The sequence below is a fragment of the Leptosomus discolor genome, chromosome 8, assembly GCF_034619465.1.
Source record: "Leptosomus discolor isolate bLepDis1 chromosome 8, bLepDis1.hap2, whole genome shotgun sequence".
NCBI lineage: Eukaryota > Metazoa > Chordata > Aves > Leptosomiformes > Leptosomidae > Leptosomus > Leptosomus discolor.
Genome location: NC_141398.1, coordinates 48,106,349 through 48,132,460, shown reverse-complemented (window position 1 = coordinate 48,132,460; position 26,112 = coordinate 48,106,349). Strand labels below are relative to the sequence as shown.

General features: G+C 46.4%; 1 protein-coding gene across 1 annotated transcript; it reads right to left on the bottom strand.

The window, feature by feature from the left end:
* Window positions 1-5,770: 5,770 nt before the first annotated feature.
* On the bottom strand, window positions 5,771-25,702 carry VSTM2B (V-set and transmembrane domain containing 2B). Its single transcript, XM_086469427.1, has 5 exons — window positions 25,630-25,702; window positions 24,775-24,959; window positions 23,165-23,194; window positions 21,745-22,150; window positions 5,771-5,859 (listed from the first exon to the last, which is right to left on the bottom strand). The coding sequence occupies exons 1-5, from the start codon at window positions 25,700-25,702 to the stop codon at window positions 5,771-5,773; spliced, it is 783 nt and encodes a 260-aa protein (XP_086325553.1).
* Between the last annotated feature and the right edge of the window lie 410 nt (window positions 25,703-26,112).

Sequence of the window (26,112 nt, the reverse complement as noted above, 5' to 3'; positions counted from 1 at the left end):
AGCACTTGGAAATCAGAGGTATCCTACCAACTTTTGCCGAAACAGCTGACTTCGACTGACAACCTAAGTATCAACACCACCTAGATACTATGTAGATCACCCTGAAACCAAAAATGAGTCTGATACTCACTGGATTGTCAGAGCAACTTACAGGCCTGAAAAATATTTAGTAATGAAGAATTCCTATTCTAGTGTGTAAAAATATCAATTACTTCAGATTTCAAGGAAAATGACAAGAAAATTCAAAAATAAGAGGCTATTTTATGTGGCCATCTGTTTTTTCATCCTGCACAACGCTCCCAAAGTCTTACTTGTTGCTTCCTATTTCAAGGGTATTAACACAAAGATTAATTAAATTTTGGACAGATCTGGTCATGGAATAGAAAAAGAACAATGGCTTAACACCCCCTTTCCCATCCTCCCCAGAGTAAATCCCAAATATGTCCTATTGGAAGAGTATAATCCTCAATTGAACTGTTAGTATTTTTGAGTTATTTATCAAGACCTTGGTAATTTAACTTGTATTAAACTAAGATGATTTTCCATATGAGATTTAAGAAACATTTTAACAATAATAGGAGACAAATCCATAGGCAACAAACAGGGAAATATCCATTAACTAACTCTACAGCACAGTTCAATTTGACTTAAAATAACTGTGATTTGCTTGGAATGTGCGTAATTGCTACAACTAACAGGCTGGCAGTCACCAGAAGAAAACCAGGAGACTTCACTCCACTCACTGACACTCGCACGGATCCTTAACGAAAGCCATCTTGTTCAGTGCTGCATTTCAGATTGTCACTGACGCAGATCTAACCACGGATTTTCCCCAGCCGGCTCCATTTGTAACCATGCCCGTCTTTACTCAGCAGAGATCGCTGCGTTTTAGAAACGTGGTCTACAAGCACCATCGCCAACCCCTCCCGTCCTCTCCCCTGTCAAACCACACGGCTGCGCCCAGAGAATGGGCGCTGCTGCTGCTCGGGGGGATGCGGGAATCCCTCCCGGGCGCCCTCCTGCCTTGCTGGGATTCTTCCCGCCTTCATCTTGTTCCCTTTGTTTTAGGGCCCGTTGCTTTTCACACGGCCTAACTGTCACTGCTCCCGTGTGAACAAGCCCCAGGCCTGTCCCACGCAAGCACACCGCCCTGGGCTGGGCCTCCGGGCAGCTCGCCGGAGAGCAAAGCCCTCAACTGCCCGGCAGCCCCCTGCAGCGCAGCTCTGTGAGCAAGGCTGCCGGGGGACAAAAACACCACAAAAGCCCCAAACCAGTGTTGAAATAAAAATCCCACGTCTTCCTCTGCCATAAGCAAATGTTGTTCCATCTAAACACGCTCTTTCTGGCTTTCCCGTACCTGGTGGCAGAGCCCCCCCCCCCCGGGGTGACGCAGGAGATGTCCCTGGTGATGCAGCTCCCTTGGCAGGGCTGGGAGAGCCCTCCCCGCTCTCAGCAAAACCAGGCAGTGCACGTGCTCGCTACAAATTAATATTCTCACAACAACCTCCCCTCCAATCAGTCTTTGCTAAAAGCATTAATTAAGACTTTAACATTTTTGATCCCATCAATTTTCTGTTCTCTTCTTATTAAATAGATGTACTAGGGGAGTGGGAATAATAACTGCCCGAAGTTTGGGGATAATGAATAAATGAACTTTGCCAGCCTCTGGCTAAGCATGAAATTTACTGTGTAGTAACAAATGCAACAGAGGCAGCTCATACGTTAACCAACCTAGTTTTGACACACAAATTTGGGAGCACATTATTTACTTACTCACTAATTCTAAGTGAGTCTAGGGTCCAAAATGTTTTATGTGGGAAATGAAAAATGACATGTTCAGACAGTCTTTTGCATTCTCCATCACAGCGTGAAGCTGCTCACTCACCCATCTTCCCTTCGGTGGGTCTCTGGCCCTCTCGCCATGCACAGGGATGTTTGCCGGACTGCACGCTTTATTTTCCTTGGGAGTTTTGCCAGAAAAGGAGCATACCAGGAACAAGGTAATTTAGCCTTTTACTTGCTAGGTCTTGGTGCTTTGAAGGTCACCTGTGTGCTCTAAAACTGCTTTTGTTCCATGTATTTTTACATGTGCCCGGCTCTAGCACGAGCTCTGTTACACTGTTGTAAATCCATTCATTTTTGTAGAAAGCCATTAGCTCGCAGTGAATTTATAGCAGTATAACTGTGAGCAAACTATGGCTGATGGCGCAGGCTGGAAATATTACAAGGCAAAGTGCAAAGTTCTATTGATTTTCTCTCAGGAAAAATGTGTGTTTCCTTATGATTATATTATAGATGACTCAGCTCTGGCCCCTAACAGCCATCACTCCTGCTTCCCAGCTCGGCTGCTTGCTGGCTCTGCGAGGAGGAGATGCTGACGGTGCTGTCCCCCAGTGCGGGGACCAGAGGCCGTCTCCCCAGGTGCCCAGGGATGCACCCACCCTGCCACCGGTGCTGGAGGACTCGCTGCCTGGCTCTGCGTGGCACTGCAGGAGACAGGACGCCTTTCCACGGCTCCACAGTCCAAGCACTTACTCGTAATCGATTCTGACAGCAGACACCACGAGGAATGCTGAGATTCATGAAAGAGCAAGATTTGCCACTAGCCTCTGTCCATTAAGGGTACTGCAAAACCTCACTTTGCCCTTTGTAAGTACAATCAGCAGAAGTGAGGCAGTTGCCCTTTTCAGAAGAAAGAGCACTCTCAAAGGACAGATGTTTTAACTGAAGTCCTTAACACACTCACAAGCAATAAGGCTCTAAATTCTTTACATTTTTCCATCAAAATGTTTCTCATTCCTTCAAGTGCTTTTTAAAGACTAAATACGGTACTGAAAGCTGCAGCCAGTTCCTTCCCCTGCACTACGCAAATACGGGGCCAAACACAGGCTGTGTATTTCGCAAAAAAGTTGTCCCGAATGTGGAAACCAAGGCCCCAAAACCTGGAGGACTCACTCTGCGCATTTTTGACAGCAGAAATACAGCAAAGGTAAAGGTAAAGCCAGGTTATCTTGGCAATCTGCCCCCGTGTTGAAGTTATCCCGTGTGCTGGGAATGCATTATCTCTGCACGCGTGCAGGTCTTCACTGGAAAGAAAAGATGCCTCTTGCTCTCGTTCGGAGAGACTTTTCATCAAATCCTCAGGTTATCGTTTAGTGGTTCTGAGGTTTTATAGTGAATTGGAATCTAAGAATTGTTATTCTTACTGTGGCACACTTAATTCTGATCTCAGAAAGGATAAAAAAAGTTATTTTTAGTTGCAGATTTAGTATTTTTTCACCTTTAATGTGATTAAAGTCTAAAAGACCTTGGTAATTCTACTCCTGCCTCTGCACAAAACTTCCAGTTGCTGCCACACCCGTGTGCAGGTAACAAGGGGAAGGACAAATACAAGATGATGTACTTCCTCCCGTGTTTTCTGCAAACCACACAGTATGCAATTCCAGACATAACATACTCTGTAAGTGATGAAACACACTTATCAGAGCAAAGCATGTGATCTGTTTACTAAGAGACCATGCTGAGGTACAAAGTTGAAATAAAAGCGAACTACTCCTAGATAGACTCCACTGCGTCAAGCATGAGCTATTTATTTAGATGAATTTAGGTAGATTTTTTTCTTCCCATTGTGGAAAAAATTGTTTTGGTTCTCTTCCTTAGAAGGAAGACAAGTCACTGAGAAATACTCACTGCCCTCGAGAAAAAGCAGCAGTGATGATGATCTCGCCAGAGGAACCACCGTTCAAACCCAAGCAGGCTTCACTGTCATGACGAGCCATTACTCGAAGGAGTAGAGCTCTTGTGACATTACAGACTCCTCACATACCTCTGCATCGAGTAATCGTCCTTGAACAAGTTCCCAGACATGAATGCTGGTGTTGATTTATGCAGAGTCCTACATTCAAATTTTTTTTTCCACCTGTCTTTTCCTTTCTTTTATAAAGACTCGCCCTCCCGCGCACACGTGGAAGCCAAGGACCGTGCTCTTCAGCGTCTCGGGTGCGGAGGCACTGCCGGGCTTGCAACAACCACCTCCCCCAAGTCCTTCCAAAGACCAGCTCTGCTTTTCGTGGGATGACTATGGATTATTCCCCAATCCACGGGATACGGCAGCTGGCATTAAGGGGATGAACATTCTTACAAAGAGTTTATCACTTCTGGATCCCCATGGTGAGTTTGCCCCAGTACAAAAGGGCTTTTATTACCACAGTGTAGTTGCATGTATGAAACACAGATGCGTTTGGGTCTCACACCTAGTGAGATGCAAGTAGCACGAATCCCTCACTATCACTGGCAGTCCCAGAAGCAGCAAATTCTGACCATCTGAGCAACTGAAAATCCCTTCCTACCCTCCTTCTAGAAGAGGACTCAGGTACCAGGCGAGACAATGGCATGTCCTGCTTTTGCTCCACAGATTCTGCCAACAGAGTCCTGCTGTGCTGTAGCTGTCACTTTAGCATTTCCACAATTAAGGTCCTTTCTAAAATGCTATGCAAATGAAAGGATAAGAATCACAGTGAGACATAGGAAATGTCAAAGTACTTCACTAAATTCAGCTAGAGAACGTCGTATTTCTTTACCAAGTCATCCTATTATCTCACTTAAAAGCCAAGTATTTTGGAACAGAAAAATAACTGCTGTATTTACTGTAAAAAAGCCTTTTGCTTTGTTAGAGAAAAGCTCACTTGGTAAGACAAGTGACACAATTATGTAATTTTAAAAATCTAAATATATTTTAAACAAATATTAGAACTAAGTCTGGGGAATACAGCATTCCAGGTTGAATCAGTTTTATTTTCCACCGGTTGATTAACCTTTTCTCAAAGAGGCCTGGAGAAAACCGGAACAGCTTACCTTGAACGCTGCACACTGTCACACCGTCCGTCTGACCAGAGCCTGCATTAACTGCCCAGAGAGAGCTGGTGCCACCACAGGAGAATGCAGCTCTACCCCTCGTGACGCGCCGTCAGCACATTCCACTGTGGGGTTTGAAAACACATGGGGGTGCACAATAAATAACTGGTTTCAATGTTGTGTTGTTTGTGATGCACCTTTCCTCAATCCTGTGGGCTGTGACAAGGCAGGGACAGACACAGCCATGAAGCCTTCTCGGAGAGCTTCAGGACACAGGGAAACGCACACACATCTGTAAAAACTTTATTTCAAAATCTTTTTATTCAACTGTTATTCAGCAATATACAATACAGTTTATAAACAAATGTCTTACCTTGTTTCCAATCTTCATTTAAAAATAAATATTATTGACAGTGAATATTAATTATGGTAAGATGTACCTTTTTAATTAAAATGTCTCCAAAAGAAATAATTTAATTAAAAAAGAAAAAGGAAATCCAAAAAACCTAAACACAATCATCTACTAAAAATATTTCCTTTCTTAGGAAGGGCTTTGACCCAACATCTTTACATATTGTCATAAAGATAACTGCTCAACAGTTCGTGCAAAATGAAGAGTCAGAGGAAAGGTTTAGAAAAGAAAAAAAATATTACATTAAAATAGAGAAATCATAAGTGCCATGCACAGAGCAGGGCTGTACACCGTAGAGTCTGGAAACTAGATGCGTTATTCTATGTGGTTTACTTTCTGTGGCATCCCCAAAAATATGCTTTTCCCCCCACGTAGAATTGATCATGCTTCTTTCAGTCTCTTTCTGTCCATCTTTAAAACTAGGTATTTTTTTGTCACGGGTTTGTTCTGTTTTTAAATAGGTTCCTTTTTGTTTGGCTGGGGAGGAGTGGAGGAAGTAGTCCGTCAGTGGTTTACTAATAAATGTACAAGCTTATGCAGTATTAACAGGGACATATATAGGAGTGGGTCTGTAGCATACATAGGTCCTGTACCTAGAAAAGAAAGAGACAAGAAAGAGAAGGAGATTTTATTCTTTATCTTTTCCAATACAGAAGATTAAATGCAGACGAGAAATATAGGAAGATTTATTTTTATCACTTCAGAGCCAGGGGTCAGAAGCTTAATTTTAATAGTAAAACAGCATCCTCAAGCTATCCAACTCAAATAGCTTTCTCTTCCCCCTCCCAAATCTAACTCCACTTAGGTCATTTCATTATGCATTACTAATGGTACGCCTAAACTTGGCTTCAGCCAAGTTACCAGCAATTGAGATTTCTATAAATACACCTTAATCTGGTATATAGTTTCTTGAGAAATGACAGGTATCAACCACCCATTACTTTAAAGGGAAATGACAAATGCTGCGGCTGTACTCCTTGATTAACAGGACATGAACCCATTTCATTTGGAATGGGAACAGCAAGACCTTGACATCTTCTTTACCTTTTATAGGAAAGAGGAGAATTTTAAATTAAAAATGTGCACAGGAGCTACAGAAAAACAGAGGTCAGATGTGGAACACATCTGTTACAGTCATTTCGTTCAAGCCCAGGGAGGGCAAGACTGCTCCCGCTCCTATGAGGCGAGTTTATGCGGCACGATACAGGGCTGCAGGGGGAGTTAGGTACGTGCCATCGCGGGGAAGCAGGTGCCTGCGACCTCACGGCTGTAGGAGGAGGACACAGCGCTCCCTGGGCAGGGGCAGGCACCGACGCCTTTGCTCACAGCAAGAAGTGGCATCCATGCCCGTCCTGCAGCTAACGAGGCCGTCCCTGCCTCATCTCCACTTACACGAAGGTACTCGTTCACGTTTGTTTATTTTCTAGCCGCCTGCTAGAGAGGAAGGTACTGTGAGCCACCACGGCCCGGCTCCCCGCCCGCGCATGGGAGGGCTGAGCCGTGGGGCTGAGCTCTGTTGGCCACGCGCTGCCAGGCCATGCAGGCACGGCGCGGGGCGCTGCCCTGCTCCATCTCTGAAGCGGGTCACGGCCCTGCTGCCGGGCAAGGGCGAGAACTTCCTCTGGAGAAGGGCTGCTGCCCTGGTGCAGCCTACGCCCCTGCTGCAGGGCAAGTACTGCCTTTCCCTCCCCAAGCCCCTGCTGAGCCCAGGCAAACAAGGGTGCCGTGGTCCACAGCAGCAGCTGGATGGGTCCCAAGTGCCAACGGTGACACCTTTCCACGCCATGCCACGGACGAGCGTGCGCAGTTATCACCAATGCTGTAACATGACAACACAGGGCTGCTCACCCATGACTGATGTCCCGTCTGGCTGTGGGACGTTTCCACAGGGGTGAATGTAAAAGAAGGAGCCCAGCTGGAGCTTTGCCCTGCAGCTGGAGCACACAGAAGTACCCTGGGAGAGGCTTGAGCGGTGCTGAACACCCTACAGACAGGGGTAATCAGTGCCCAAAACAGTGACGGCCACCAGAAAAGTGACTGTAAGAGCCACTTCGCAAAGCATGAAAGCTTAAAAAAGAAAAGGCTTTTTTATGTTCAGCATCTCTGAAAAAGGAATCAGGCCATTTCTATTTAGGAACCTCACTTCAGGCACCCTAATGCGAATACTTTAGTCTTGGTCTCTAGGAGATGCGAGTCTCCCAGCTGTGGCACGATCAAAGGAAATATCTCGAACAGTTCCTGAGTAAACCACTGCTCTTGGGCTCACTGTTCAGGCTGCCTCATAATCCATATATATATACACTTCACCAGCAAAGCTAGAGTATTATTATCCAATATCAAAAAATAGTTCATAGTAATGTCGTGTGCAATTGAGAAACTCAAGAATTGTCCCTATAGTGCCATCTCATAGACGCCTAGACTGTGTAGAGATTCTTTAGTTATTAAGGTTTTAATTAAATCCTCGCATGCACAAACACGTGGCTAAGGACAGCCTACATAGCAACAGCAAGGCATTAGATGAATACAGGATTTTTCTTTTTCAAGCTGAAAATCATTAACAAACACAATTAACTCAGGTAACTAAAGGAGTAACTCGTTAAATTCTTGCAAAAAGACACTACAAGGGTGTGCAGGGAAGTGCACAACAGCTGCTAAAGCTGGGTTCCTGGCCAGCACATGAGACAGACACTCGCCAAGCCCCAAATGTTCTTGCTGCTCTGAGGCAGCAATACAGGAGCTTGTAAGCTTGGACTTGCCCTCCCTGCCTCAGGAACCAGCCCTGCAGGGCCGAGGTGCAAGGAAGGGCTGCCCCTGGAGACCTGCAGGCAGGATCAGCAGTCCCCCTGCCTGCACCGAGAGGGTGCCGGGCAGCAGGAGCCTTGCCAGACTTCCCTGCCTCTGTGCCAGCCTGGGAGCAAACAGGGCTGCGACAGCCATTTCCCAGCCTCGGCGACCTCCCTCCTCCAGCAGGTCCCGCTGTTCCCTTAAAAATATACAGTAAATTCTGAAATACATTATATCCTACAGTTTTAACAAGGATAAAAACCTAACAACAAACCTACCTACACCAGCGAGAGAAAACAGCTTGCTGACTGGGAAGGCTGAAGGTAACCCCCCATTTTCTGTCCATCTCTCAGCCCGACATGCTACGTGGTATCTGAAGACAGACAGCTCCTTTGCAAATTGCCGTCACTGGCACAACAGACCCATACTTCCAGTCAGCACATCCCCATTTCCAAGCTGTCAGATGGCTCTTCTCACTTCTGGGACACGGCACAGCTGCAAGAACGCCAGCCCAGGATGGTCCCCATGTGCCGTCGCCGTCCCCTGTGCCTGGGGATGGCAAGGCCAGCCCAGCAGCAGCTGACACTCCTCGCAACTGCAGGCAGCTCACAGGTGCCAAATTTGTGCCAATTCCAGACCTGCCCACCACTGTGGTGAAGATCTGGCCTTGGGTATTTATTATGCTCAAACCTGAGAGTAGTAGGAAGAACCCATTTTTCCCTGCCAGGGACGAACTTGTTCTTTCAGTGAACAGGACTTGAGTTTAAGGAGGTGCTGCCAGTTACTCAATCAGAAAGCTGTACTTCTGTAAGTGGGGAATCCCCCTGGAAACGCTGAGGAACCCAACCTGGAGAAACAGGCTCTTGTAGCTCAAGTGCTCTTACAGCCATCACACTGAAGGGCTGCAAAGGACACCAGGTTAGGATTGTTTCTGTTTTGGATGGAAAGCAGGATTAGTCACAACTCCATGCAGCAGCTGTGTGCCTGCTTACCAAAATCATTCCTACACCAGTTTTCCTTTATGTACTAGTTTAAATCTCAGTGCAGAACTGTGAATTAATGCAACAGTCCAAATTTTTTGTCTCTTCCTCTTGTAGGAATTGTTGTTTTCAACCTACATTCTCCATCTTCTTAATTGGATAGCAGAACATGAGTTCAGAGTCTGTTAAGAGAATCTCAGCGGTTAAATAGAACATATTTTTAAAAAATTACTTGAAAGCAGTAATTCTTACTGAACACTAAATACAAGCTTCTTTTTTTCATACAGATTCAGTGTTATTCTGCCCTAAGACTTCAGGCAGTAGAAGCAGACACACAGAACTTCAGAATTCTCCTCCCTCTGAACATAAATACTATTTCCAGTAATTTCTCCCTGTTTAGTGAACCTGAACCCTTTTCATTATAGGTAGCATTGTTTACAAACAAGCAGGACTTAGTGTCCTCAATTCTGCTTTTACTGCAGTAGCAGAAGCTCTGACTTTTACTTAATAAATTGCTACATTTGTAGATGTAAACAAACAGCATGTGGTCTTGACCACTAGGATCTGGACATGCGATTGACCCAGATTTGAGAACAGAGAGTTTCTAACCAGAGACTTCAAATCAGGAGCACCACATAGTTACTTACAGACACTTACAAGAAAACATTTAATTTATATTTTGAATAGTCACTTGATGTTTTGTTATTGTAAGCTTATAGATCTACAATTTTACTTTTAAATTGTTTATATGCACATGGCTGAAAGATAAAGTCTAACACTAAGCAGAACAATAACAAATTGTTCTATTCGTGTATGGTGAATTGCTCTCTGGCACCACTCATATTTCTTTTCAATTTACAACACAGTAACATTTTACTGTAGTTTTCTATTTAATAATTTGTTTTGTGCCAGCATTCATCAAAGTCTGACTTAAAACAGTTCATCCATTTGAAAATAAACATTAATTAACCAAGTGACCTGTGACACATGGAAAAAATGAGATGATTCTTTTACAAGCTTTATTTAGCCAATGGCCAAACCCCACAGTTTCCAGCAGTTTCCTATTTTTCTTCCTAGAAAGAATCTGAAAAATCCCTTGATGTCTCTTTCTGAGATGGCGGTAAAATGCAGTGGACCATATAATGAAAAGCTGAAAGACATCAGTAGTCCATTTTCCTTGAAAGATGAGATAACACCAAAGATCTGACTGCCTATTCATGATGGAGCTGGGACCCCGGCTGGCAGTATCACGACACATTTCTCTGTATTGGCTTTTATGCAGCGACCTGTTAGCCTCAGCCTGCTTCCTTACAGAACAATGTTCAATTAAAACTCTCAAATCTGGCATTAAGAGGTGACCATATAGATTGACTTATCTCTCAGTCCAGAAACCTTAGACTGTGCTTGAGTCGTATTCTGAGGAAACTGCTCCTCCTACCTTACATCTATGGAAAAATGGTTTTATACGGGTTGCTGGTCAAGGATCATTACAGGCAATAACCTCCTAGATAATACAAATTCTCTCTCACTGACATACATTTGGAGAACTCCACTGAATTGAAGGGAATTTACCAAACTTCAGATCTAAGAGCTTCTTAGAAGTTTTTAATTAAAAAGACACCATTACTGAAGTCACTATACACTTATTGAACTGAAGAGATAATAAGCTACACCACGTTAGAATCACACCACAGTCTGAGACATGATCTTGTAAGCTGTATATATCCTTCTTCCACTCTTAAATACTTAAAGCACAATCCACACACTGCATTTTTGCTATTGGGTTTTTTAACGGCTTGGAACTGGTGCCATACACTTTCTACTCCTCACCAAGTGCGAATTCTCCAGGATGCTGCGCAGAAGTGTATGCAGAGCCTGTGCTAACTTTAGCACACTCTCCTGGCTAAACCCTAGAGCACTTCACGTAACATGAGGCACTCGTGTCAAAAGAAATATGTGGTGCTATGCAAATCTATGCAAAAATACTAAACTATGGGGTTCCCATTGCTCCTGGCTTTCAGCCGGCTGTGGATCATCATGCCTAAGCACAACTAGCAACAGCTCCTAAGCTGCCTTTTGGTGTTGCGTAATTTTGGCAATGGTGACTTCCCACATATTTATAAGCAACTGCGTGGGATCTGCTCACCACTGAACCTGCCTAGAAGGCACAACAACAAAATTAGTTTTCTACCCACTACACATTTTTATTTATGATTCACTGAATTTTGGAACAGCTTTCCATAACTCATCTCAAAAAAAATGCCTCATAGAAGTCAGCACATGTATTTACTTCCACACAACCATGCAGGTATAAGCTACTGATCCTGCTTTCTTCCTTCAACCATGCCATCAAGGGTTTTAAGGTCAAGAGTAAACCTTCTCACGCAGCTGGGTGAAACTATCAGCATTGCCTCCACACCCTTCTTGAAAATGCCCATGTTTCACTTTCCTCAACCACATCATAGCCTCAAACTCTCCAGGAAACTGAAACCAGTTTTACTGGCCAGAAGACACTGGCCAGAGTTTTGTAAAACTGTCATCATTTTAGGTGTTCTCTACACCTGAGTTTCACTGTTTGTCTACCTTCTGTCTTACAATATCCACTGCTATGTTCAGGCCTACATTTAGAATTGCCAAAATACGATGTAACAAGGGTAACTGAAAGCCACTCCTACCCTAAATTTGGAAACTCAACAGGTTTTAGTATTTCAAGTAAGATTCCACTCACACGTGGAGTATTTAGCACTCCTGAAATGACCATGCTTGACTTGCCCATACCTGTATCTATTTACGTGCTGGGCCAACCTCATGTGACTGAATGTAGAGGTGAGGTAGAATGTAAGGCTCGATAACTCTACAGAGGCTGCATACAGGGCAGCACGATGCAAATTTCCAGCATAGCTAGAAAAATAAGTATGTGTATTTGAGAAAAATCCAACTCTTTGTAGCAGCCTCATTCTTAATTTCGATTGTTCTTGATGTAACATATGAAAAAGCCCATCTAGGACAGAAGACTTTGGTGTTTTAGTGGTAATCTAGCAGGAAGACATGGGAGTTGCAGCATATTGAGAGGCATGACAGCATCGTTAAGGAGACCAGCTGAACTTTGTTTTCTTGAGAAGCAGCAACTTCTAGCTCCCTGCGCATTTCAACCAACATGCTGAACCCCCGCTTTGAGAAAGAAAACTACACCATGGCTAAGCACCCTTGAATTACTGTGAAGACCCTGTTTCAGCACATTCTGTGAAAAATGGGTCATGTACATCATACAGTTATGGACAGATTAGAAAACAAAGAAAATGGATGGCAAGGAGAGGGAGGTGTAGTCATGCAAGGAAATGATGCAGAAAAAAAGGGTTGGTTCTGATAGCTAAGAAAAGAAAAAGATTCCTTCTGCAGTGTTGATTTTCTGAAGTACTGCAGTGCTTTGCTGGCAGTTGATCTGTGTGAGTGCCTATGGGATAGGACAGATGCAAGAATTGGTACAGGAGTTTGCTATATGTTTCTTAAGGCACTTGCAATTAGTGACGTGGATTTCTGATCACATTAGAACTCATTTCAACTGAGACTCATTAAAGACAAATTGCTCTCAAAATATTAGAGCTGACAATCCCTTCCAAACATGCACATGGTACACAGATCAGTCAAGTGCTCAATTATCCTCTATGGAGGCTCTTTCCTTTTCCTCCTAGATTGTAAGGACATTATTAGACATAAACTACAGGATTAGATGGACAATTGATCTGATCCAGTTCGACAGTTGCTGCAGGTCTGCATGGCAAGACGTTTTTGTATTAAACACAGCTACTAAAAAACAGAAAGAGAGGTAGTTAGACTAGTGGATTTGATGAATATATGGAAGGGCCTATGAGGTAGAGAGCAAGAAATACTTTCTACCTTTATCAAAAATATTCCTACTTTTTATGTTATCAGAAAAATACGCAGTTTCATTGTCAATAGCCTGGTTAAAACTCATCTCCCACCAATGTTACAAGTAAGGACAACACAATACAAGGAACAGTTGGTACATTTTCCCTCAATATCCCCACTTCCCTTCTGTGGTAGCCAAAGATGTACACAGCAGTCAGCAGTCTTACCGAAAGCCTCACTCCACATCTTCCAAATGCTACATGTGACTATGAAAACTGCTGTACTGAGAGAAGGTGGTGCCCCCAGAAACTCCAGCAGAGCAGCAGCTGAGCTGATTCACGTGGACCCAGGCCCTTGAGGGGCTGCTCTTGGGATCCGTCCTACCCAGGAGACAGCCAAATAAACTGCCCAACCACTCCAAATATCCACTCTTGGAGACATGAAGGAAAAACTTCAAGAAAACAACAGCACATGCAACACCAACACTAATTTATACCACGTTCCAAAAGGAAACACTGATATAGACAATGTCAATGTAGAATAGGAACGTACCTTGAATACTCAAAAAGAGTCATTCATTCTATATAGATCGTATGGCTTAAATACTTTATATCGGTCTGCATTTAAATAAGCCAGTAACCTTCCTCTTTTGAGACCTGCAGCTGGTCTATACTTGGTAGTACATTCCCATCAACAGATTTCTGCTTTGGTATCTGTGAGATGATCTCTCCTCACCACGTATCTTGTCAAAGAGACCCAAACCATGCAACTGTGGATTTGTTTCATTTCCAGAATTTTCTGCAGTTCCATGATCTAAAGCTAAGTTAACGAAACCAAGCACCATTAATTCACTCCTTGACACTTGAATAATGAGAGATACAAAATTCTTTGTAACCTGACTTGGTGGAAAAGGAATTTTGAACGAAAGCATACAGAAAAATAACTAACTATATTAGTGGTAGTTCAGGTGGGAAATGAGCATCCAGCCCTACGTGTCCTTCTGCAGTATTACTATGTGAGCAAGTCCACAGCATATTGATACACACAAGTAGCAAAAAGCATGACTCAAACCACCCAAATCACGAGGCAATGAGGAATACTGGTAGCGGGGTTTCAGTTATTGAGCTCTGAGGCAAGTCTGGGCCACATACTCAGGAGGACTGGGCCTCATTTCAGGAGGACTGAAGAGCCACGTGCAAAGAGCAGGCAAGTGAGATATGGTCACACAACTCCTGAAGTCAACGCTTTAAGAACAGACTTGCAATAAAAATCAGACTGGACAGAAACACGGATTTCACATTTTGTGACTGATACAAGCTGTAAATATTTGCAACCCAGAAGTAAAGAACAAGACACTGTAGTTCTTGCTTCGCTGTCTTTTACGGTATTTCTGACTGGATCAGGATTAGGAGCAAGCTGCCAATGTAGTTGTAATTATCACCCGAATCAGAATTACTGAAGTTAAGCAGATCTGAGTGCAGATTATCTAAGGATTTTTTTGAAAAATAACCCTATCCTGTCCATACTTAAAGAATTGAGCCAAATGCATTAGCAGAATACATGATGACACAAGGAAAACAGCTGTATTGAGAGCATGTGCCTGAAAAAAAGCAGAGCCTGTGATTTACCTAAGGAAGGGATCACCCTTTTGCTATGAACAAACAGCAACATTTTGGGGAGTGACCCACAAATACACAGACCCTCCAAAGCTTTCTAGTTTTTTGCTAGATATTAGCTAACTAAATGCATTGCCATGCCCTAGATCTAAGGGAGGCCAAACGTTACAGAATAAGTCAGCAAGGGGTTATTTGGAAAAACTGTGGACATGGGATATTCCTCAGTGCTCTCTTTATGTGTGAAACCTCCAGCTCCCTAGTGAGAGGGATTCAGATTAGAATGCCAATTCTAAAATTTATAAAGTAGTTCTAATTATACCACTTCGGTGAATTTTACACATGACCAATAAAACAGCAGTCATAGAAGACAATGTCCATTAAAGGACTGACTAACTGGGCTCTGCCTCATTTCAAAGTTAGCAGCTGCTCCCAGCACACACAACGAGGATGCTCTGCTTCCTAGCCACCACGACGCAAATGTAGGGTAAGACCAGATACTACGGCAACTACTTGACATCCTGCATAAGCTTCGTTAGCACAGCTCCCTTCTCCAGCCGTGGCACAACGATCTGCACACTGCGATCACACTGACTTCCCCACAGAGCACAGTTGCTGCTCTGCCAAACTGCTCTTCTTTCCAGCTAATAAAATTGCCTCCCAACTGATAACAGCCTAGCAATATAAAATACTCAGTTGTTAACGGCTGTTGTGACAAATAATACCACTCTGCTGACAACCCCATTTTTTCCAATACAAACCTACTTGAACGGTTTATTATTGACATACGGGACTGCTCTGCCATCATCTAATTTTAAAAAACACATAGTAAACAGCAATAGTGAACCTGCCAGCATTCTCACTGCTTTAGCAAAGCTAAATCAAAACCCCAAACAAACAGCTTTTATTACCAGCACAGTCCTGTCAGGCTCTGTTATGTAAAGAAGAAACACCTTCTTCACAGGACTACCGTAAGGTTCATTTCCTGGCAGATCCTACTTTATGTTTGCTTTCTAAATAGAGGCCACCACTATTAATATCCTTCTCAAAACTAGTACCAGTTAAGATTGTCTTGACGTTTCTTTCTGTTATGACTGCTAAGTATACCACTTAAACTATTAGGGACCTATGTATCCCCCAACACAGTTCAAGTGTTGCTTTATACATCAGTAAAGCTGCATCAGTACAGCAGAGGTGGGGAATGTGTAACAAATATCTTCCTCTTGTAAAACAGACAGACTAAGTTAGCTCGTACTGCAAACCGAGACTCCATTTTGCAAAGTATCTATCGAAACCATACATAAAGAACTAGCAGTGTATGTATATTCCTGCCCAAAATGCTGTTTCTCCATGCAAAAAGACACATGGATGCACTCAGCCTTCCCTTATAACAAATTTCTAATTTTCACTCACTAATGAATCAATCTCGTACAGAAATCTAGATCAACGTTAGGTACAGCTTCCACACTCATTAAAAAGACCTGGAATTCCCCTTTCATGGTGTTCAGTAATATTTTTTAAAACATTTTTTCATCTGTAACTTGAAGTTATTAAAGAAGTTCAAATAATATTCAGATTTCTTCAAGGACACTGCACAGGCTTTAGCAGAATAAGTACAGTTTTGTCTGTCCTCCGGGGAACAAGCAAGAACCGCTGAAAGGAGGTTACTCAAATAAATTGCATTTCCACAGTACAAAAACACCCTGGCACAGCTTGTTTCTGCCCTAGGTAATGAGGTGACATGGTACTGCAGTTCGTGCTTTTGTCCAGTTTGAGAATTAGTCCATATTACACACACACAAAAGAAGATATTTGACCTCACTTGTCCCCAAAGCAGTCTAATTTGCCTAGATATTAAAGTGCTAGTGATGTGTATTTAATGAGAATTCTTTTTGCATGTTTATTATCCAGTGACATTTAGGAGGTCAGGCTGATAATTCAGTTATGGCCTCTGTCTTGCTATTTTATTTAATGTAAAGGAAAATGTGATGTGACCCAGGTTGCATTTAACTACAAATAACAACAGAATATGAGCTCAAGTACTGTCTCATAAAAAGCACAGGGGCGGTGAAGCAGAGCCAGACATTATCAAGTTGGAAAGGTTGGGAGCCTAAGCTGAACAGCAACAGAGACTTTCCTCTCTTGATAGTCCATGTAACGTTCACCTATCAAAGACAAACGAGCTCCACGGGCTGTTTCTCAAACAAGCATGCAGTGTCATTCAAATCCTCACAAAGCCAGAAGAGCCCTAGACCCAAACCCTTACCCAAAGTTAATCCAAACTCGACCACGGCCACTCCAAACAGAGGCCCTCTAACCATCCACAGTCCGTTACACTCAAGAGAACACTGGGTTCATTTACTCGCCTGTCTAAGCGACAAAAAAATAGCTTTTGCTACCCCGCACATGATGGAGAACTAACGCTCTCCCACATGGTCTCCTGCCTCAAGGTAGGTTGCCACAGCTTGCCTTTGTGCATGTACTGCTCTTGAGAGCATCACCGGGAGCTGCACATGCACAGAGACTGCAAAATTGGGACGTGGTGCTTTATTATCTCAGGTCATGTAGCCCACAAGCAGACTTCCTTCTGCCTCAGACATAAAAGGCTTTGTCGGGGGAAGAGGGGGATAGGCGTGAAGTGAAGACTTATTTTCTTCCTTGCTGTGAACACTTCATCTCTGCATAACACATGAATCTGTCTGTGTCCTTCCTAGAGCACTCTAAGCATAACGAAGCACAGTTTCTTGTTTCACACTCCCATCTTTGTTTATTTTATTTAAAGCTTTCACTTCAGAGCTTTGAGGCTACAGATCAAACAAATAAAAGGGAATTTGGAAGCTGCAATGTCTGATCTACATTCTGCTCAGAAGTTAAACTAAAAATTGCCCCCAAGCCAATACACAGGCATTCATTTTGGAGACCAAATGGTAGGATATAATACAGACAATTTGCCTCCCAGAAGGTCCGTATGAAGATCCTTGTTTATTTCTTCACTTAGCAGATGACAAAGTTAGTCTCATGACTAAGGCACTGGACTTAAGAGATCTGAAATTAAGTTTTCATATTTAATTTCACAGCTACCACATGCTCAACAAAATCAGTCATCGCTCCTCCTGTCAGTTGTCCATCTCATCCATTTGGACTACAAACTTTCTGGGACAGAGACACTGTGTCTTGCTCAGTGATGCTCCTATATCCTCCCTACCTACCCAGTAAAACCTAGGAACACTTCCAAACACATTAACACTATATGCCCTCTTTCCCTACAGCAAAAGATTCCATTTGCATATAAGTATTTAAACTGAAAGCTAAATATTATTTTCATTCCGAATCATATGGACAACAACTCATTCTCTGATAGGATTAAAACCGATGATCTTACCAGCAGATCTTTGCCTGTTTGCAGCCTAAGTAACACGTTCTCAGTTTCCACTTCAGTCTACCTTACTGGCAGACAAGCAGTAATCTTTTTGACTCTTGGGAGACCACAGCACTATGTTTTTATATGGCAGTATAAACATTACAGATAAAATTCTGTTTGAGTAGCTAATATTTCTGGCATACTGGGCAATTTTTCTGTTACATTGGACCTATTCCCTTATATACTATAACGCTGATCACAAATTTCTACCAAATACAATTTCAGATGGCATGTCCAGAACTATGGATGAGACTCTATGGTCTTTAGAGAATCTCAGTAACAGACACATTTACTCTAATAAGTTCACATTTCAGTTCAACTAGAAGATGTAAAGAATCGCATTTTTCCACGGTGCATGACTGGGACTCCAATTGAAGTCAACAAGAGCCCTGCAGGCACATCTGAAAGCAGCATTTGATCTATAATCACATTTATTGGAATACAAGCACATAGAGGCCCTGTCTTACTACACTGAACATGTTGGGAAGACTTCTATTGCAAGGAAAATAAGATTAGAACTCAATTCATGCAGGACACCATAGCTAGTGCCATGACACTGGCTTTTAGGCAGAGCTCTCCAATGCATTAAATGACAGTGTTTCTTAATCACTGATGGCAAATCCATTGTTTTTAGCACATTTCTGCTTTTATACAGAGGAAATATACCTGTGTACAATGAAGACTTACAAATGCCTCAGACTTTTGAGAGAAAATTAGATGTATTAGATGTATTTGAGAGTATTAGATGATTCAATTATTACACATAGATTTGGTGCAAGTACTTATCTGTATGTGTGTTACAGAGCTTGAAACAGGATAATGAAGCATACACATTATGTTATTATGCATATATATATAATACACACAGCAACACCATGTTAGGTCCTGCAGTCTTATACACCTACGTGAACAAAGATTTAGTTTGATTTGATAGCCCTACTGTGTAGAAAACCAGCTACAATACTGCCTGGAGGGGGTGGACTCTAGACAGGGCTTCTAGTTTCCAGAGATTAAAAAAAAAAAGGAGGGGAAAAAGTTATTTCCTATAAAAAGACTGCATTCTTTACAGAGAAAAATAATTACTGTACCTAAAATAACTCTAAAGAACACCACTTTAACATACAAATGGGAAACTCCTAAGCTCAAGAATGTAATTTTCTTTTAAGACATTTTGAAGAAAGTTAAATGCTTAAGCAACCCAACTGACAGCACTGGAGACCCGAGACTTTGATTTCCTCACAAAAGCAGGCGATATCCCTGCAAGCCCTCATCACACTGACTTCCACATTAGTATTTTATCCACATGCCTTTATTCTGGGTAGGGAGCAACACTTCATGCCTAAGGAAATAAAATCCATTTCTTGCCTCTACAACAAGCTGTCTCTCTCTGCTTCAAACCAAGTGCCTGTCCCAGACAGTCTTTCTAAAATACACCCGTGATGGGAACTGGACAGCAACCAGCAATCTGCTTCACAAAAGCAACCAACGAGACATCTCAGGGTAACAAGTCTCAGAGAGTTCTAGTCCAGAAGGCACATGAATCAGGAACTTCGAGGGCTAAGTCTTTCAGCTGCTCATCTCCTGAGCCATGCTGTGGCTGATGTTTTATTGACAAGTAATTACAGGCAGCTCCAAACTGCCCAGGTATGGAAATTACAATAAACCAAGTAGAGGCCTGTTATTCGGGGGGTCTTGATTCAAGCAGAGTAAAAACACATTATTTTTACAGAGGACCATGCTGAAATACAAAATTAGTTACCTCCCTCGTATGGACACAAAAGTGGCCGCTGGTTTATACCTTGTTAAGTTGGTGCTATAAACAAGAACAGGAGTCCTGTGCTCTTTACACCCATTTCAGCTTTCTCCCTGAACGGAAACTGCCACATAGTGGCACTGTTCACAGACACCAGTGTGCACAGGAGTGATGTCACAGCAGGAAATTTTGGTTTAGCCTGCTTTGCAGCCCTCTTTGCATCAGTCTCCATATGGAGATCCCCACAAAATATTTTTCTGCATTCCACTACCTTTTTCAGATTTAAATCATTCCATTATCTTCACTGCTGGCCACAATGCTCACAGTTTATTTTCAGAATTTAATCCAGCCTAGAAATGATGCAGCAGTGACACATCCCCAAACCACAGACACGTAAAAAATCAGGATAGACAGCAGTTTAGATGATCTGGGCAGGGGGTCTTGCCCTAACAGACATGCGACATGCTCTCTTGGAGGCACACACTCACATCCATCTGTTGAGATGGAACTGAGCCCATTGCACTTCCATCCTCCTGTTTTTAGTTCATACGCACCATGTAAGCTCTGGGTTCAGTAGGTGGGGTGCACAGTGCTGCGAATCCTAAACCCAACTTCTATTGTCAGCATGGAAAACATTGCGAGAATTCTCACTGTTGGGGAGTGGAAAGAGGAAACACAAAAACAACCACCCACCTTGGGCCCCTAGGAGGAAAGCAGATCTTTCCAGCAGGAAAACAACAGATCATGAGTATTACAACGTTTGGTTTAATTTGTTGTGGTCAGTGAAATTCAGCAAAAGCAAATGGAACTGTTTTACATGCCCACAGGCACCTGTATTTAGACCTCAAGAATTATCACTTTGTCTTCTGCTAGGCACCAAAGAACAGCCAGCTTAGTCTTAGGAATAATAAGGAGTAAAATGTAGTTTTCACATGTATTTCTACAAGAGAAAGAAACTAAATTATTCAGGAAACAGCACAAGGTAGTAGCCAGATAAAACGCGGAACCTGTAAAGCACCAGCAGTTCACAGTGACCCATATACAACTGATTTCCATTACTGTGAGCCAAAACCTGTAACTGTTTGCCCTGAGAGTGTGAAGAGGTATTAGGAAGAAGTGTGAACATTCCTGTGTGAGGATTATGAACCTGCATCAGAAGAGAGTCAGCAGAGAGGGGAGCTCAGGGCTTTCCCTACACAGTCAGTGGTATAAATTGTTTCCCTTCTCCTGCAGATAACTTGGCAGGGACATTTGTTCAACGTTAGCAAAGTGACAGTGGCTGAGAGAGGAGCTAAAGCCCAGCCAGAGCAGCACCACACCTTTGAAGCTCAAAACACCTTCGCAAATGCAGATTTTAGACTCTGTGTCTTTTGTCCCAAACTTTGCTGTCATTAATAAATAAAAGGTTTACAACCGCCTTCTCCAGCTAGCAGTAATGTGGTAAGCTGGCATTAATAACTTAATACAGTATTAACTGGTAGACGGCATTAGCACAATATTTACACTTGCACGCCATTATAGAGCATAGTATTGCCAATTCTCACCCTGCCAGTAATTCAAACGTGGAGCTCATTACACAGCAATCGACATGTCCCTTCCAAACCTGCACGCTGCTCCGCATGGGCCCTACACCTGCCCTGGGTGAACAGCCCCTGTCACCGCTCGCTGACTTAAATTCTCTGCTGGACAGCCACGGCATTTCGCTCACTGGAGGCTGCAGCTACTGTTTAAAGCACCGTGTCCAAAAAGCCGCAGGGGGGACACACGACACTCTGGCAGTGGGGCCTCCCACAGCACCTACCGAAAGGAAGCCGGTCCCAGCCCCACGCCTCTGCGCTAGCTTCTGACAAGGCAGGGCGCCGTGCGCCGGCCCTGTCTTTTGGGACAACGTACATCTACTTCGCCTTAGGTGCAACCACCCAGCTTTCGCATGGCGGCGACACTCGCACCCCGGACAGAGGCGGGTCGCGGGGCCCGACCCTAAAGCGAGCGGCGGGACTCGGGAGCCACGGCCGGGCGGGGCAGAAGGGGTTCCCCACCCGCGCCCCGCGCCCTACCTGACCCGTGCTGCTGGCGGAGGATGGCGGCCTGCCCGGGCGGCGGTGAGGCCGAGGAGGCAGCGGTGGCCGCCGAGGCGGTGGCAGTGGCGCTGGCGGCGGAGGCGGCGGCACCCCCCTCAGCCGGGGGCGGCGGCGGGCGCTTGCCGGGGCCCGGCGTGGGCCGGGCGGCGGGGCCGTGGCGGCGCGGGGCCGCGCCGCTCTGGATGTGCGAGACCGCCTCGGCCGCCTGCACGTTGGGCGTCGCGAAGCGGGCGAGGACGCGCAGCTGCGCCTGGGCCTTGTGCTCCTGCGTCTCGTCGTCGCTGTAGTCCGCCACGCGGCACTGGTAGACGCCCTCGTCCTGCCGCCGCACGCCCGAGAGCCGCAGCCGGTGCGAGATGTCGTTGCCCTGGACGCGGACCGTCTGCAAGAGAGCGCACCGCCGGGCGCCGCCTCAGCAGCGGCCGCCGGCCCCCGCCTCCCCCCTCGCTTCCCCGGCAGCGACCCTGCTCTCCTCGGTGCAGCCCCGGCAGAGCCGGCTCTCGCCGCAGGTACGTGGCTTTTGCGGCCAGGCACACCGCGCCTGGGCTGATTGCCCCCCAAACCGAGTGCACCGGACGTTTCAGCCCGGCACCGCGCTGTTAAAGCCCCACTTCGGGGTCCCAGGGGGCCATCCGGAATCAGGCCCTGCTCCCCATCATTCCCACGCCACCACGCACCCCTCGCCACTAGTGCTCTGCCACCGCCCCTAGCCCGGGGGCCCTCGCTCCCCTCTCCCCCTGCCGGGCAGCCTCCAGCCCGCACGAACCGCCCCGGACCCGACGCGCGGGGAAAGCCCAGCACCCCAGGGGCCGCCCCGCGCCTGCTGCAGAGGGCCAAGCCCTGCTGGGCTTTCGTGCCGCCCAGCCGAGGCCGAGGAGGAGCCCTCCGGACCCGGCGCAGGCCGCGCTCCGCCGGGAGGGAACGGCTCCAGCCGCGCCTCAGCACCGCGGAGAGGGGCCGGCCCGCCCCGCCGGGGCAGCGGCAGTGCGGGCCCACAACAACGGGAAAGGAGCTCGTTTCCTGCAGGACAGGGAGACAAGGGGGTCGCCACAGGCGACTGGGGTTTGCAGAGGGCAGGGAAAAAAGCAAGCTCCCCTCCTGATGTGGCCCACGGTCCGTTTCAAACGTGGCTAAGGAAGGGCCGTAAGGCAAGCACCACCGCCTCTCCATTTGCGAGGAATGAGACGTGACTGCTAAACCAGCAACAGATGGCAACGTTTCGACCGAGCCACGACACACCGAGTAGGGGAAACGTGCCACACTCCCGCCGTGCTGCAGGAGCGGGGCTGCCAGTGAGACCAGCTGCATTCGTGTGTCAGGAAAGGAGGGGGGCATGCAGTAAATCCCACGTGTACGGGAGGAGGGGTGCCCACCACCCAGCTCGAGCTGCACTTACGCTGATTTTGGTTGCATCCTTATTTGTTACCTAAAAGAACAGAGAAAAGGCACATTAGACGCAGCCCTGCCAGCACATCAACACGATGCTCATATTCCCACACCAGTGCAAGGACAGGACATGGACAGATGCAACTTTCTCTGCTTGCCATTCACACAGCCCGTGTGGGGCTGGAGGGGAGTTCCCCAGGCGTTGGGGAAGGCAGCAAATCAGTGTTCAGCTGGGGGGACTGTTTTGGTAAAGCTCCTGTGGTGCCCATAGAAGCACTGCCTTCACCAAGGGTGTGAACAGCAGCCAAAGAAATGCTTGTTGCATGCTGTGCTGCTCACAGTCCCCGACGAACACTGGGGAAGATACTTTACCAGCAGCATTAGCACAGTGGTGAAGTGCTTGGGCAGGCTGGGTCCCATACTGCTCAGGGCAGAGCTTCTGTCCCGAAACATCCTGGGAGCAGGTATCGCTCAGCAGGTTTTGTACTTGGTTATTTTTTTGTCTCCAGCCAACTACTGTAAACCTAAGTAATGCCTCAGATCTCACTGATGTGCCTCCCAGGGAGATGGTCATCATTCTCCAGGCATGCCCTGTCATCATTTATTGTAAAAGCAACTCACGGTTTTTATATAAGGTTAAAGAAGACATTTAAATCCAAGCGATCTATTTCCCTGTCTGACAACTGACTTACACTTTCCCCAGCTAGGCGGCATCACATTAGCTCAGTGTCTATATGCTTTGCATCTCTATTTGAGCTCTGCAGGAAAACAAGCATGCCACAGAGAGGGGAGCTGGCACAGGCACAGAGGCTGCCGCGGGGCACCCTGCTGGCGCAGAGGCCGGGGGGCTGGAGAAGATGACGTGCCCTGCGCAGTAGGGCAACATGGCCTAGAAAGTCCTGCTTTATCCAACTCCTTGTACAGCCCTGTTTGGAACCAGCGTGGTATCTTGCACTGGGGGGGGAGCTGCAGAATGAACTGGCTTATGTTGGGGAAATGCAGCTGAAAATTTAGACTAGAGCTTACCCTCACGCCAGGCGGCTTGCTAGGGGGAGGGGAAAGGACACGCAAGACTTAACTCTGCTTCATGCATTTTAATTACTACATCCAACTGTCTGAAAATGTCTTGCTGAGCTCCAGATACGGACACCCCAAGAAACTGTGTGCATTCTTATATGCAGATTAACATGTACTTAACACACCAACAGCGAGAGGTGTATCCCTCGTGCCTTCCTCTGCTCTAGCAGTGAGCAAACAGAGGCTCTCCCGCCTTTTACGATTCCTAGATCAGCCCACAGAAGCACTGGTTTTTGCTTGTCCCCGCTTCATACTACAGCTATTTTTGACTGCCTCTCTTGGGTCCTCATTGCTGAATTTGCAGCAAGACATTTATCATTTTCTATTTACAATCCTTAAAGCACTGACATTTCTTCCTGAGGTGAAGTCCTCCACGGTGCATCCTCCATCCCAGGGAGGGCCCAGGGATGCCAGTGCTTCCAGCTGCTCCCTGGCACTGGGTAAAGGAAGTGCTCTTCTCTCTAGGACTGCCGAGTTTATTTTCATTGCCCTCTGAGCATGTTACACTCGATGAAGACATATATCTCCATAGCACCGTATTACCTTGCTCCTGCTGCCAGGGACACTGATGGCCAATTCGTGTGCAAGTTCTCTGGCTGGTTCTTTAAGGTACCACCACTGGATTTCCAAGGAGTAAGAGGTGGATCCGCTGGCTCGGAAAGCACAAGGCATCTCAATATCATCTCCCTCCCTAACAGTCACATCTTTGGGAACTTCAGTAAAGGTAGCTGGCAGGGGAAGATAGAGTTACAGGGGCTGGTTAACAGGAGATTAAAAGACAAGATCAGTCCTTTTCAGTGTAACGAGAACTGCTTCAGCTCAAGGGCTAAGCGCCGACCGAGACACAGGTTTCCTGTAGTCCGCTGACCGCAGGATAAGCGGAGCGTCCAGGACGGCGCGCCCGGGACCGGACCCCGCCACCCTGCAGCCGGGGGCCGCGGCTCCAGCGGAAAGGGAAAGTTTGAAGAGGACCTTAAAACCCCTCGTCCTCCTAAAGAAAACCCTCGGCTGGATACAGGGGCCCCAGTGTCCCACTGCCCCCTCCCCCAGATCCGGCGCGAGGACTGCCCCGGGCTGCGCGCCCGCTGCGCCCCGCTCCGCGCCGGTGGCTGCGAGGCGCCGAGCCCGCGCTGCCGGCAGCTGCGGCCGCAACAGTGCCACCTTGTTCTGCAAACCCCCCCGGCGGCGCTCCCTGCCCCCAGCCATCCACGCTCCTACAGCAAAAAGCGGCGGGGAGGACGCGACTGGGAGCAACTGCCGGCAGGAGCGAAGCGGCCAGAGCTCAGCCGCGGGCAGGACGGCGAGCCCCGCCGGCACCGGCGCCCCGCCGCTTCCCGCCAGCAAGTTGTGTCCGGCCCGGCGGCTCACCGGGGGAAGAGGCAGGAGTTCCCTACTCACCGGTGACGATGAACAGCAGAGGTGCGTTGAACGTCAGGTAACAGAGGGTGCAGAAGAGCCCCCGATTTCCCATCGCATCTACGTGGGCTGCGGGCGCGGGCCGGGCTCGGGGCGCAGCCGGGCGCGCCTCACTCCATCGCACACAGCGGTGCCGCGTCAGGGCTCCTTCCCAAAAAGCCAAAGCCACCCGACCAACCCTGGTTTGTGGGGAAGCAAATATAAAATCCACAGCCGGCTGCTCAAACTCGCTCGCAGGTGGAAGCGACGTTTCTGGGAATGAAGCGATAAATCTCGTCCCGGTTCTTTGCTCCGCCGCGGGCGGGATTCAACTGCCCTGCGCTGAGTGGGGGCTCCTGCGGTCCGCAAGCGAGGAAGCGGCGCTGGGCTCCCCTCCGAGACCCATCACACTGACAAGTCTGCTCTCGGAGCTCGCAGGAAGGTCCAGCGAGGCGGCCGGGACGAGCCTCCTCTCCCTGAGCCTGG